This window comes from Cervus elaphus, chromosome X (genome assembly GCF_910594005.1).
Source record: "Cervus elaphus chromosome X, mCerEla1.1, whole genome shotgun sequence".
Taxonomy (NCBI): domain Eukaryota; kingdom Metazoa; phylum Chordata; class Mammalia; order Artiodactyla; family Cervidae; genus Cervus; species Cervus elaphus.
In genome coordinates this window covers 62,616,010-62,630,994 of record NC_057848.1, presented here as the reverse complement: position 1 = coordinate 62,630,994, position 14,985 = coordinate 62,616,010, and the positions used below count along the sequence as shown (strand labels likewise).

Below are 14,985 nucleotides of genomic sequence, written 5' to 3'. Positions count from 1 at the left end.
GGTGTCAGTATGCAGAGGGTCCCACCTTCCTCTCCTGCCTCTGAGGTTTGTGATCTGTATTTTATTCTGTTCCCTTTCAGCCGGGTTGGGCTTTGAGTTCCTGGGGCCTTCTTTAGACTTGCTTTCTATTTGCCTGTGTATTTTTATCCATTTCCTGAGGGTGATGGTAAATGTGCGGCTGGCATGTCAGTCAGCCTTACTGTTTCTCCAATCCTGAGAAGTTGTGTACCTCCCTGTTGATTATTCAATTCAGTTCAGTTCAGTCGCTCAGTCATCTCCGACTCTTTGCGACCCCATGATCGCAGCACGCCAGGCCTCCCTGTCCATCACCAACTCCCGGAGTTTACTCAAACTCATGCCCATCGAGTTGGTGATGCCATCCAACCATCTCATCCTCTGTCGTCCCCTTCTCCTCCTTGCCCCCAATCCCTCCCAGCATCAGGATCTTTTCCAATGAGTCAACTCTCCGCGTGAGGTGGCCAAAGTATTGGAGTTTCAGCTTCAGCATTGATTATTAACATCTGGTTAAGTGTTGGGAATGCATGGTGGTGTATAGACACGTGTAGTGAAAAGTTACTTCTGAGGCCTTGTAGATGTGTCCAGTTCATCTTGAGTTAAGTTTGCCTTAGGAGAGATACTGTTACCAAAAAAAAAGTGGCGTTCCTGAGCCCCAGCTTGAATTTTGTCTCAGGTTATGTTCTATAAATGGAAGAATCACTGAATTATTTTTAAAAAATTCCTGTTAGACTCCTGAATCACTAAAGGCTTATAGCACTTTCGATCTGTCGACCCTAATAGCTACCCTGTGAGAAACTTGCTGCATTTCTTCTTCAGAACCCCGTTTCTGTAGCCCTGAGGTCCTTGGGGTGAGGGCATGGTGGGGAAAAGGATCACAGAGGGAACACATAGAATTGATTGTTCCTGGCGAAATTAAACTGCTCAGTGGGTCACATTTAGATAATGAAAGCTTTACCTTGAGCTTCCAAACATGGCATTGTTCTTACCCAAGTCCTCACGGTCACTGCCTTTTCCTAAGCTTTGTACTTGCTGATTGAAGTGTTTTTCTGGCGCTTAATATCCTTTTCCTATAGGAGTTTCTATTCAATTAAATGTGCTGCCATCGGGTAATGCCTGCCTAGGGATTACCTGCATGCCTAGGGATGTACTTTGGATATTCAGTAGTGTTTTGCTCAGGTGTTTGAGAGTATTGATTAATATAACCGCAATTAAGCTTTAAAGGCAAAAAGACAAAATGCCCTGGCTCAATCTTGCTTCACTTCCTCTAGCAAAGGAGAGACAGCTTCATCACTTAAGAAGATGGAGGAAAAGCAAAATCAGAAAAGTGCAATTTTTAAGACTCGTTTTAGAGTTATGACTGTAAATTAGGCATGAAGGCTATTCTTGGCTTGTTATAATGGGATGGGCTTAGAAGCCTCAGCAATTTGACCACTGAATTCATTGTAGCAATCTTAACCAGGAAGCTTGCTGCTGCTGCTAAGTCACTTCAGTTGTATCCAACTCTGTGTGACCCCATAGATAGCAGCCCACCAGGCTCCGCCATCCCTGAGATTCTCCAGGCAAGAACACTGGAGTGGGTTGCCATTTCCTTCTCCAATGCATGAAAGTGAAAAGTGAAAGTGAAGTCGCTCAGTTGTGTGCGACTCTTCACGACCCCATGGACTGCAGCCCACCAGACTCCTCTGCTCATGGGATTTTCCAGGCAAGAGTATTGGAGTGGGTTGCCATTGCCTTCTCCAAAACAGGAAGCTTAAGACACCGGAAATGTTGCCTGGCACTGGAGTGCTTCTAACCTTGTGCAGAACTTCCACCCTTAGTGGGCTTCCCTCATAGCTCAGTTGGTAAAAAAAAAAAAAAAAAATCCGCTTGCAATGCAGGAGACCCCTGTTCAATTCCTGGGTTGGGAAGATCCCCTGGAGAAGGGATAGGCTACCCACTCCAGTATTCTTGACTTCCCTTGTGGCTCAGCTGGTAAAGAATCAGTTTGCAATGTGGGAGACTTGGGTTCGAATCCTGGGTTGGGAAGATCCCCTGGAGAAGGGAAAGGCCACCCATAATCTGGCATTCTGGCCTTGAGAATTCCATGGACTGTTCAGTCCACAGGGTCACAAAGAGTCAGACACTACTGAGCGACTTTCACTTTCACTTTTCCAACTTTAGTATAGAAATGCTGAAATTTTCATGAAATGCTCTACCTTTCATGAATTTGTTTGGCTTTTTAAAGACTGATTATACTGTTCAAAAACACCAGTGCTTCAGAGAAAAAAATAGCTTTGGGGCTGGAATGTGGAGAATAGTTTTAAATCATTGCCAAGTGTTCAGATTATTAATAAGGATTTTTTGTTCAGTTTAGAGTAAATATAGTCATCCTTCAATGTCTGCAGGGGATTGATTTCAGGACCCTCAGATGCTTGAGTCCTGTAAAATGGCATAGTATTTTCATGTAGGCTACATACGTCTCCCATATAATTTAAATCATCTCTAGATTATTTACAATATTAGTACAATGTAAATGCTATGTAAGTAGTTTTTAGGTGCGTGACAAATTCAAGTTTTGCTTTTTGGAATTTCTGGATCTTCCCCCACCCGTGAAATATTTTCAATCTCAAGTTGCTGGAATCCACAGATGTGGAACCCACCGATAAGGAGAGATGTCCTCTTGCTTGCTTTAGTAACTCACAGAGAGCAGTTTGATGATCAGTAAAAGTAATGCTGTGATTGTTGGAGATTACATTATTGATTATTTGCTGATAACCCGAGTAGCTTTGCGTGTTTTCAGGGCCTGTAATTTTCATTATCAATGATCTGAATGATCAATGGGTAGCAGATACATGCAAAATGAGTATTGACGAAGAATCTCATTTTGTGAGCAGCTTAAAATGTTTGGAAGAGTTGCTACTTGATGGTTATTTGTATTTTTTGTCCTTTGAAAAGCTAATTATTTAAATTATTTTGATTGCTTTAGAAGTGTAGCATTATGCCTGGTGTACTAAAAACTTGTAGGATGTTCATTAAGGTCAATCATTAATTCAAGGAGTGAGGTTCTGTAGCAGTAATTCTCAGTCCTGACTGCAAATTAGAACTGTCACTTGGGGAGCTTCTAGAAAAATTAAATAAAAAGACCCAGCCACTGGTATTATGTTTTTTTTTTCCATTTATTTTTATTAGTTGGAGGCTAATTACTTTACAATATTGTAGTGGTTTTTGCCATACATTGACATGAATCAGCCATGGATTTACATGTATTCCCCATCCCGATCCCCCCTCCCACCTCCCTCTCCACCCAATTCCTCTGGGTCTTCCCAGTGCACCAGGCCCGAGCACCTGTCTCATGCATCCAGCCTGGGCTGGTGATCTGTTTCACCCTAGATAATATACATGTTTTGATGCTGTTCTCTCGAAACATCCCACCCTTGCCTTCTCCCACAGAGTCCAAAATTCTGTTCTGTACATCTGTGTCTCTTTTTCTGTTTTCCATATAGGGTTATCGTTACCATCTTTCTAAATTCCATATATATGCATTAGTATGCTATATTGGTCTTTATCTTTCTGGCTTACTTCACTCTGTATAATGGGCTCCAGTTTCATCCATCTCATTAGAACTGATTCAAATGAATTCTTTTTTAATGGCTGAGTAATATTCCATGGTGTATATGTACCACAGCTTCCTTATCCATTCGTCTGCTGATGGGCATCTAGGTTGCTTCCGTGTCCTGACTATTATAAATAGTGCTGCGATGAACATTGGGGTACACGTGTCTCTTTCAGATCTGGTTTCCTCAGTGTGTATGCCCAGAAGTGGGATTGCTGGGTCATATGGCAGTTCTATTTCCAGTTTTTTAAGAAATCTCCACACTGTTTTCCATAGCGGCTGTACTAGTTTGCATTCCCACCAACAGTGTAAGAGGGTTTCCTTTTCTCCACACCCTCTCCAGCATTTATTGCTTGTAGACTTTTGGAGAGCAGCCATCCTGACTGGCGTGTAATGGTACCTCATTGTGGTTTTGATTTGCATTTCCCTGATAATGAGTGATGTTGAGCATCTTTTCATGTGTTTGTTAGCTATCTGTATGTCTTCTTTGGAGAAATGTCTGTTTAGTTCTTTGGCCCATTTTTTGATTGGGTCATTTATTTTTCTGGAGTTAAGCTGCAGGAGTTGCTTGTATATTTTTGAGATTAATCCTTTGTCTGTTGCTTCGTTTGCTATTATTTTCTGCCAATCTGAGGGCTGTCTTTTCACCTTGCTTATAGTTTCCTTTGTTGTGCAAAAGCTTTTAAGTTTCATTAGGTCCCATTTGTTTATTTTTGCTTTTATTTCCAGTATTCTGGGATGTGGGTCATAGAGGATCCTGCTGTGATTTATGTCAGAGAGTGTTTTGCCTATGTTCTCCTCTAGGAGTTTTATAGTTTCTGGTCTTACATTTAGATCTTTAATCCATTTTGAGTTTATTTTTGTGTATAGTGTTAGAAAGTGTTCTAGTTTCATTCTTTTACAAGTGGTTGACCAGTTTTCCCAGCACCACTTGTTAAAGAGGTTGTCTTTTTTCCATTGTATATCCTTGCCTCCTTTGTCAAAGATAAGGTGTCCATAGGTTCGTGGATTTATCTCTGGGCTTTCTATTCTGTTCCATTGATCTATATTTCTGTCTTTGTGCCAGTCCCATACTGTCTTGATGACCGTGGCTTTGTAGTATAGTCTGAAGTCAGGCAGGTTGATTCCTCCAGTTCCATTCTTCTTTCTCAAGATTACTTTGGCTATTCGAGGTTTTTTGTATTTCCATACAAATTGTGAAATTCTTTGGTCTAGTTCTGTGAAAAATACCATTGGTAGCTTGATAGGGATTGCATTGAATCTATAGATTGCTTTGGGTAGAATAGCCATTTTGACAATATTGATTCTTCCAATCCATGAACACGGTATGTTTCTCCATCTGTTTGTGTCCTCTTTGATTTCTTTCATCAGTGTTTTATAGTTTTCTCTGTATAGGTCTTTTGTTTCTTTTGGTAGATATACTCCTAAGTATTTTATTCTTTTTGTTGCAGTGGTGAATGGTATTGTTTCCTTAATTTCTCTTTCTGTTTTCTCATTGTTAGTGTATAGGAATGCAAGGGATTTCTGTGTGTTAATTTTATATCCTGCAACTTTACTATATTCATTGATTGGCTCTAGTAATTTTCTGGTAGAGTCTTTAGGGTTTTCTATGTAGAGGATCATGTCATCTGCAAACAGCGAGAGTTTCACTTCTTCTTTTCCTATCTGGATTCCTTTTACTTCTTTTTCTGCTCTGATTGCTGTGGCCAACACTTCCAAAACTATGTTGAATAGTAGTGGTGAGAGTGGGCACCCTTGTCTTGTTCCTGATTTCAGGGGAAATGCTTTCAATTTTTCACCATTGAGGGTAATGCTTGCTGTGGGTTTGTCATATATAGCTTTTATTATGTTGAGGTGTGTTCCTTCTATTCCTGCTTTCTGGAGAGTTTTAATCATAAATGGATGTTGAATTTTGTCAAAGGCTTTCTCTGCATCTATTGAGATAATCATATGGTTTTTATCTTTCAATTTGTTAATGTGGTGTATTACATTGATTGATTTGAGGATATTAAAGAATCCTTGCATTCCTGGGAGAAAGCCCACTTGGTCGTGGTGTATGATTTTTTTAATATGTTGTTGGATTCTGTTTGCTAAAATTTTGTTAAGGATTTTTGCATCTATGTTCATCAGTGATATTGACCTGTGGTTTTCTTTTTTTGTGGCATCTTTGTCTGGTTTTGGAGTTAGGATGATGGTGGCCTCATAGAGTGAGTTTGGAAGTTTACGTTCTTCTGCAATTTTCTGGAAGAGTTTGAGTAAGATAGGTGTTAGCTTTTCTCTAAATTTTGGGTATTATGTTTAAAGCCAATGTATGGCTAGACTTAAGAACCACTGGTCTATGACTAAGGGATAAATTCAAGTGTGCCAATATGTGGAATGGATGGAGAGGTGAGCTGTGTTTTAGAAACTGTGCTAGCTTTCATGATGACTGTCTTGTGTTGCATTCTCCGTTTTCCCTCAGTTCTTATTGAGTCACTGGTCTAGAGACAATTGAGAAACAAATTATACTTCCAGCAGCTTTTGTTTGTTTATGACTAGCAAAGGCATAGGATTTTAATCTGGTACTAGTTGAATAACAGTACCATTTTACTCTAGGTTTTTGCCATTGTTGTTGTTGAAGATTTACTTATCCCTCTTATTTTTTGCTCTGTATGGACCTTTCTCTAGTCACGGTGAGTGGAGGCTCCCCTCTAGTCGCAGCATGTGGGACTGCTCATTGGGGTGGCCCCTCATGTTGGGGGCACAGGCTGCAGGGTCAGAGGTAAGTGGTTGGGATGTGTGGGCTCGGTAGTTATGGTGCCCGGGCCTAGCTGCTCTGCAGGGTGTGGGTTCTTCACGGACCAGGGAGCAAACCTGCGTGCCCTGCATCGGCAGGCAGTTTCTCAACCACTGGACCATCAGGGAAGCCCTACTCTGATGTTCACTGAGAGACTATGTCTTGAATAAATTATTGGAGTTTTTTGTTTGTTTGTTTGTTTTTTAACACAGGATTCAGTTTATAATTCAGGAGTAAAAAGGGTGATTTTTATCATAAATTAGAAAATTAAATTGACTTCTATGTTAATTCATACACTATAAGTATACTTTTAAATATTTTCCACCCTTTTAATTGTAGTGTGTATGATATCTCATTAAAATAGAATTGGTGCCAACTCATTTCAATTTTAATAAATGCCATTCCTAAGGACATTTGCATGGGAAGCACTTCAACACAGGATGGACTCCTAATTAAAATTCATTACAAAGTGGCAGGAATCATACACTCCCACTCTAGACTACATTGTGTGCCATCCAAACAGGATTTTTTTTTATAATTCCTACTTAGAGTTTCTCTCCCTTGGCTAAGGCACCTACATTATTCAAAATCACAGGAGCTAAAACCACTGTTTTAACACTACATTGGCAGAAGTGGAAAATTACAATGAATTTACACATACAGTCAGCTTTGCCATTTTTATGTGAACCAAGCAGCATTACAGAGTTGAAACAAATTCTACCAGAAATTGCAGGTTCATTAGATTTTTAGGTTGACAGACATGGAAAAGTCATCTATTTCACCCCACCCCAGCCCCAGTCCTCAGGCAGCTCCAAACTTCAACCCGCCTGACCTGAGGAGACTTTGCCCTTTTTTGAAAAATCCTCAGGAGCATACCTTCTACAACTTATCTCAGGCTCCGATTCCCTCATCTAACAATGATCATTGTCTGGATCTCCCATCCCCTCTCTCCCTCCCCAAACCTGCACAGCAATTTCAATCCATTTTCTCCTATTTACTGGAGATAGAGGTCACTTGAAAGAAATCAGAGATGAAGTATAGGGAAAGCTCTTAGTAAAACTATAAATGCTATACAAATGCAAAATTCATAAAAATATCACGTGCCTGAAAAATTGCTTTATGCTTGTACCTTCCTTTTGTTCTTTGGAAAGTTATCTGCCACAGAAGAAAGTCGAAGACAATTCAGAATTGGGGTAGTGCTAGTTCAGTTTGGTTTTAAGTTAATCTGTGGCCACTGTTAACTGAGGAAAGCAACCTGTACTGGCAGTGCAGGAAACATCCTGCTTCACTGTTCTGCCTCATTCCTCTTCCCCCTTTTCATTTGTTGAATGATCTGAGAACTGGCATGAAAAGTGGTTCTTGCTTATTTACTCTATAGCCACTTCTTGTGTGAAAAACTAGATAGCCATGTGACTATTAAATGAAAGAATTTAAATTGTAGTGTGTGTATGGACTTGACAATTTCTGGTCTGTTGTAGAGACTACAGTGGGACTGTAACTTGCAACAGAAAGCTAGGGAAGGGGAACAGAGTAAACTATACTTTTAAGAAGGTGTATTTACTTTTTGCAAAATGGGTATATGGGAAATGTAGTGCTCTTCTGTGTTCAGACCCTGTATATTACAGTTGCAAACAAAGTCAGTCCCTAAATCAAAATGTATATAGTTACCATTCTGGTAAAGGTATTGTTTACTTGTTTCCAGGAACTGTTTGAAAATTTACGTGTTAATCACTGACCCTTAGCATGCGAAGGACCTTGTACAGTCAGTTGTTGTAATGCCCTGTCTTGGGGCAGGCGGCTGAATAGCAATTGTCAAGCATTGATGACTTTGTGACTTTTTCCAGATTGCCATAGATTGAATTCCCACAAGCTCCCTTAACCCATACCAGAGTGTATTTCCAGTAGTTATCACTTATATACAGCCTAAATCTCTCCTACTTCAGTTTATCTCACTTTTCCAGTGATTCCCTATTGATTTTGGAGGCTGTACCCCACTAGATAATTACTTAATAAACTTCAAATGAAGATGGTGAAGCAAGAGAAAGTGAAGTCGCTCAGTCATGTCTGACTCTTTGCGACCCCATGGACTGTAGCCTACCAGGCTCCTCCCTCCATGGGATCCAGGCAAGAGTACTGGAGTGGGTTGCCATTTCCTTCTCCAGGGGATCTTACCAACTCAGGGATCGAACCCGGGTCTCCCGCATTCCAGGCAGACGCGTTAACGTCTGAGTCACCAGGGAAGCCCACGGTGAAGCAAGAGGTCTTACCATATTTTAGGGTAATTTTTTTTTTCAATCTGAAAAATTATTTTCCCTATATCTGTTTGAGGTACAGAAATTCAGACTGGAATACACCAAAACATAGACATTTGGAAAACTTTGCAACCTCTAAGTAGTCTTGCTTAAAATGATATTTCAGGGGTAGAGAGTTATATTTTTGACCTTTAAATAGATCATTGAACAGAAATCTTTGTGGCTACTTACTTTAAAACATTTTAGGTTGTGGAATTATGCTCTTTTTTAAAAAATAAGGAAATATATAAGTGGATATTGGTTTCTATCATACTTTCTTTGACTTAAATAAATGGTTGTCTCAAACATGTAAAAACAGTGCCATCAAAAGAGACTATTCCATTTAGAAAGATAGTAACGACGATCCTATATGCAGGGCAGCAAAACAGACACAGATGTAAAGAACAGACTTGCGGACTCTGGGAGAAGGCGAGGGTGGGATGATTTGAGAGAATAGCATTGAAACATGTACATTAAAATCGATGACCAGTACAAATTCAATACATGAAGCAGGGCACCCAAACCCAGTACTCTGAGACAATCCAGAGGGATAGGGTGGAGAGGGAGGTGGGGGGGGTTCAGGATGGGGGGACACATGTGCACCTGTGGCTGATTCATGTTGGTTGATGTATGGCAAAACCCATCACGATATTGTAAAGTAGTTATACTCCAATTAAAATAAATAGATTAATTAAAAAACTTTAAAAAGAGACTATTCTAGATTTATATAAGAAAGTATATTACCCTGATTCAAGATGAGAAAACAGAGTGAAGCCTCAGTGAAGTAAAACTATGAGGTAAAAATGGACCTGAATCTTGTAGCTTCTAGATTCAATGAATCTACATTTTAAAAATACAGAATGGGCATTAGAGTTATATTGTGTGAAATGGGACTTTTTGACAATAAGTTCTGAGAGATCACAAAAGAATATCTTTCCTTGAAAAGCCAAAGAATTGCAACTTTTCTCTCTAGAAATAGTTGATCACTCCATTAATAGAGGCAGCCATTCTATATTCCTGTCTATAAGCAATTATTTTCAGTTTATAAGAATTTTGCATTCTGCTTTCTGCTGTCTGATAATGAAATTTGCAAGATTGTCTTCAACACTTCTTGTGTAATAAATTAAATATTCCCAATCTGACCTTTTCTAAATTAGTGTGTTGCTGTGACAGTAATGGTTGAGATCCTGTAGATGAAAGAAAATGCTTGGTGGTAAAAATACTGTTTCTCTAGGATACTTCAGTTTAAACATTTAGGATCGCAATGTTGGCCTCAGAGCAGTTGGCCTAAACAAAACTTAACAGTGGAGTTTGAATTTCCTAACAAGGTTTCTACTCTCCCTACTATTCTCTTTCTAGACAGTAGCCAAACATGCTTAGACACTTAGACAAGAATTCTTTGCTCGGTAGAAGCATGGAGAAATGTGATGAAAAACTGATCTGTTTTCCTTTCTCTTGGTCAGTGTGCTGGAGAAGAGAAGCGAGTTGGTACACGCACAGTATTTGTTGGCAATCATCCGGTTTCAGAAACTGAAGCATACATTGCACAAAAATTTTGTGATAATAGAATAGTTTCATCTAAGGTAAGTTGTTTTTTTAGCTCAATAGATGTTCATATAGTAAGCCAAATAACACTTATTTTTATTTATGCTGTAAGCTGAGACATTTATATATGCATTCCTGAATGCGCATTTGTACCAATCATAGACCAACTGTAGTAGTTACTCCACCAAAAGGCAGTTTCTTTAAAAGTATCACTTTGTCTCGTTATAGCTGCAAGAGTGTTTCCTTGCCCTCCATTATGATTCACCATGCCTGTTGATTATATGTATGACTTTAAGCCTTAAAGTGTGCTAAAAGTAGAATTATTTACTTGCCCAAAGCTTCCTGAATTGCCCTTGTATGGATGGACTGGGTTGTAAATAATTTACATTCTTCCAGAGGGTGTTTAGAGTGACATTTGTATCCCTTTCTGTTGCATTGCAGAGCTTCTCAAGTACACTCCTGGGTCCTAAAGGGTACATTCTGTTCTGTGCACTGCTTGAACAGTTAAGGGTTCAATCATGATAGCTGTGTTACCATTTGAATAATCATCTTACTTTATTTAGCATTGTGTAATGCTAAAAGAAGTGGCCTGAAGACCTGTTTAAATCCTGGTCTGATCATTTACTAGCTGTGTGACTTTGGGCAAATTAATCTCTCAGTCTGAATGTCCTCATTAGTGAAATGGAGCTTATGTTCCATACATGAAAGCATTCTTTATAACTCATAGTACCCAGTAGTCATCAGTCTACAAGTATTAGTTTGCTAATCTTTCCCCTTGACTGAGGAGGTTAGGTGCTAGGTACTAGGTGCTAGATGGCTGGCACCATCTAGAGACTGCTGTATCTTCTAGTATGGCACAGATCTTGGTAATTTTCCTCGCTTCCTCATGCAGCATAAGGTAGACCTCAAATGTTGGTGACAATTGGTTCATTGCATGTTGACAAACACCGAGGATCTGAAACACAAAGTTTTACCCTTACTTTGCAAATTTAACATTTTAATTTTCAAACATGTGATTTCTGTTTGGGTAGTGATATAATGCAGATAGATTGTACTTAGCTGGGAGAGTAGCATGTAAAATACGGACAGAATGATTGAAAACTGTGTTACCTAATGAGCAGATCCATTAGACTATAGAACACTCTGAGTTTAAATGTCTGTTTCTTGTTAATCTTTAACCTTGTGGCAGAAATTTATTGTCAGCTAGAAGTTTCTGTTACCTGTGCCCAAGATAGTGAATAGTTCTTTCACTGAAAATTGTGACTCACCCTAGTATTCAAGAAAACAGTCAATAGTAGTCCTTTGGCTCAGAATCATGAACTTAATATAGAACTGAAACATCCTAAGAGATCCTCTTGTTCAACTCCCTGACTTTATAGATGGAGAAAGCAAACCCAGAGAACTCAAGTTAGTGCCATGGTCATGAAGCAGCATTAGTGATAAAGCCAGGAACAAGAACTGCTTTATAAGATATAGTGGCTCTGAATAAAGAGCTGTTTTCATATCATTGTGCTATTCGGGTTCCTCCCTCAGTTTTCTCTCCTTTACTTTCTAGGGAATTATTGTTTCCCGTAGTGCTTTATGTGGAAAATGGTAAAGTGGCACACTGGTAGTCAAGTGACTTTTCACTGAGGTGGTGACAATCCACTTGTTGTAATATACCATGTATTTTTGCATATTAAGGGAACATATAAAACTCAGTTAATTCTCAACTGTTTCTATATTTCATAGAATATTTTTCATATTTTAACTTTAGTTTTGCCAGTAGTCAAAATAATACAATAGGATATTATTTAAATAATAAGGAATTCATGGGCAAATACAAACTGGTTCTAAACATATTTGCATACACAGTATGTATGTATGTGTTTTAGAAACCACAGTAGTGAATGTGTCTACATTGATAGACTAACACATCGTTTTCTTTGTAGATATTTTATTTTTACAGTTTGTCTAGTTAACTGCTTGTTAACTGATCTGTTTTTCATAACAGGTATAGAGCAGGAAAAGAGGAATTGACAGTATACTGACTTCACAAAAAGAATGAAATTTTAGTTCAATAAATAGTTATAAGAGAACAGCATATAGTGTAGTGGTAAAGAGCTTCACCATTATAAACAGGAGAAATGTATTTGAAGTTAAACTTATATAACCTTCCTGTGTCCCCATTTTCTTATCTGTAAAATGGAACTATTAACTACTTATCTCACAGGATTGTGGTGCGGATAAAGAATTCACAGAAAACATTAAAGCACTGTGCTTGGCATGCAGTAACAACTCAGTAGATGGTAACTGCTATTATTTATGTTTTTGTGATTATTATTATTATTACTGCAGTCCTAAGCAGTAGTATTGATTTCCTCAGTCTCCTGTGTTTCAAATATGCAGAGCGATTACTTTTAAAAAGAAGCCTTCAAGTCCAGTTTGGAGAGAAAAACGTTTCATAATTTGACTTTCTCTTCCTCACATTGCCCTTTGGCTGATGGTATTTGCACCAGAATCTTTTAATTGAAGAAATGTACACTTTTAATTGAAGAAATGTATAACACTTGTAGCAAGTGTTGATTTCCTTTCTAAACCATTCAATAATAAAAATAACTTTCTCAGTTGGCTGCCTTTTGTTTGTTTACAGATGCCATCAGTAATGTAATATCACTGGGAATAAGTCCTGTTAATACAGGAACACTGAAAATAACACTTTGATAAAAATTTAAGTTTTATTAACTTACAAAATTAGCAACCTTTTCTTCTTTGGGGATGCACAAATACTTCGTTTAGAAAAACTTGTTCTCTTTGGCCTTCCTACTTTAGTGCACTCAGCAGGGACCTTTGGGAATCACTAGAATTTTGTAGCTGGTACAAAACTTGGAAATCCCCTTCTGCAGCAAAAGAAACTAGATCTTTAAGATCTTAGGTTCCATCATTTTTCTCTGTTCTACATTTCTTTTTCATTTAAAACTTCTGAAAAAAAAAAAATAAATAAAACTTCTGAGCCTCATCTTGAGCCCTTCAGTGGGATAAGAATCAGGGAGCTCCTCCTAACTCTTTGAAGCTGTGCCCAAGGTTAAACTTAACTTCTCCTATGTGAAAGAATGTATTAAAGTTTCAAGACTAAAATTACACTAGCATTTTCTCTCATTTTAAAAATCAAAAGCATCAGTAGAATTTCTTAGACATGTCTTTGCATCTTATCAAACTCCCTGAAGGTGCCCTTTAAGCTAAAGTTACTAAATCCTAATGGTAGCACTGTCTTGGTAACTCCTTTTGCTGTTCTGAATTTATGGTAGAAAGAGTGATACTTTGAAAAAGCAGAAAGTTCTGCTTGACATTGGTAATGAAAATGAAAGTAGGCTGCTGTGATGCTCAAAATTGGATTTACTGCCTACATCAAGGAGAGTTGATAATCACGTGGATACAGTCATTTAGCAAAGTGAACAGTTATTCAACCTAGAGTTTTGCTTATTTACAACCAGATGCTTATTTACAACTAATCTTCAAGTATGGTTATTTTGTTACATCGCATTCAAATGCCAGTAGTAAGAAAAGTCTGTGCTCCTTCACAACCGGTTGTTGACTTTGCCACTTTACATAGTTAACTACTTCATTTTAGCTGTTATCCCTTTTCTCATGATGCACAGAAATATTAGAGCAAGTTATTTGGAGCTTTAGCTTTCCTATCAGCATTTTAAAGGCTAAATTGGAAAAATTTTGGACTTTGGGTAAAAATAAGTAGTGTTCTAAAGTTTCCTCTTGTTTAAAATTTTCAATTTAATAGATTCTCAAAACTGAGATTCCCTTCATACTCTCTCCTTTAAATTAGGAAAGTTATTTATCAAAGTTACAAGGTTTTGATTTCAAATTAAATTAGATGATAGATGTGTGAGGGAGTGACCCACAGTTGTTTCACTCAAAGGCCACAGTTGTGTACCAGTTGTTTAATTCACTGTAGAGAAAATGAAAATGCATTGCACATACTTGGGAAGCTGGCATTTTTCTGAAGAAACTTTTGAAGAAAGTGAAGTTGCTCAGTTGTGTCCGACTCTTTGCGACTCCATGGACTGTAGCCTACCAGGCTCCTCTGCTTATGGGGTTTTCCAGGCAAGGGCACTGGAGTGGGTTGCCATTTCCTTCTCCAGGGGATCTTCCCGACTCAGTGATTAAACCCCCGTCTCCCTCGTTGCGTGCAGACGCTTTACCGTCTGAGCCACCAAGAAACTTTTAAAATGTGTTCTAGATGTCAGGGTTGCTTTTTTAGTTTAGGCTTACACATTAAGATAGTATAGAAGATCCACTTACTGACTTCTCTGAGAAAGAACTGACTTTTGACCAAAAAAGTGTCCATTTTCAACATCATGTATGAAACAAATGCTCTAAACATTTTCTTCCTGTGAATTAACATTATTTTTGGTTTGTAGCAACTAAGTCTGAGAGTTCACTTTTTAGGTAAACAAGTCAATTTGAGTAACTTGGTATATGCAGCTTTCATTCCATTTCAGTTTTGATTAGAACACTATTTAAAAGTAGGCTTCTCTTAGTCTGCATTGAAATAATGTATGCTAGATTGCATTTGTATTATAACAGAGACAAGAAGTTTAATTTACTTTTTAGTTAGAGCAGTGGAGGAAATGGCCAAGACATAAGTTTCAGTCAACATTTCTTGTATACCTTCTACATGCTGAACACTGTTCTAGGCATGGAAGGGAAGGGAGCTTATGTTTATATGTTCTCTGACCTCTTAGTAGTTCATGATCTGATATAGGAAA

At 38.3% G+C, this 14,985-nt stretch overlaps 1 protein-coding gene across 5 annotated transcripts in view; it reads left to right on the top strand.

Moving 5' to 3' along the window:
- ATP11C (ATPase phospholipid transporting 11C) overlaps positions 1 to 14,985 on the top strand; it is a 168,011-nt gene that overhangs the window by 63,275 nt on the left and 89,751 nt on the right. For all 5 annotated transcript variants that reach the window (XM_043895977.1, XM_043895981.1, XM_043895976.1 and 2 more), the window contains one exon: positions 10,141 to 10,260. In XM_043895977.1, coding sequence (XP_043751912.1) covers positions 10,141 to 10,260 — 120 coding nt within the window. The remainder of the gene's footprint in view (positions 1 to 10,140; positions 10,261 to 14,985) is intronic.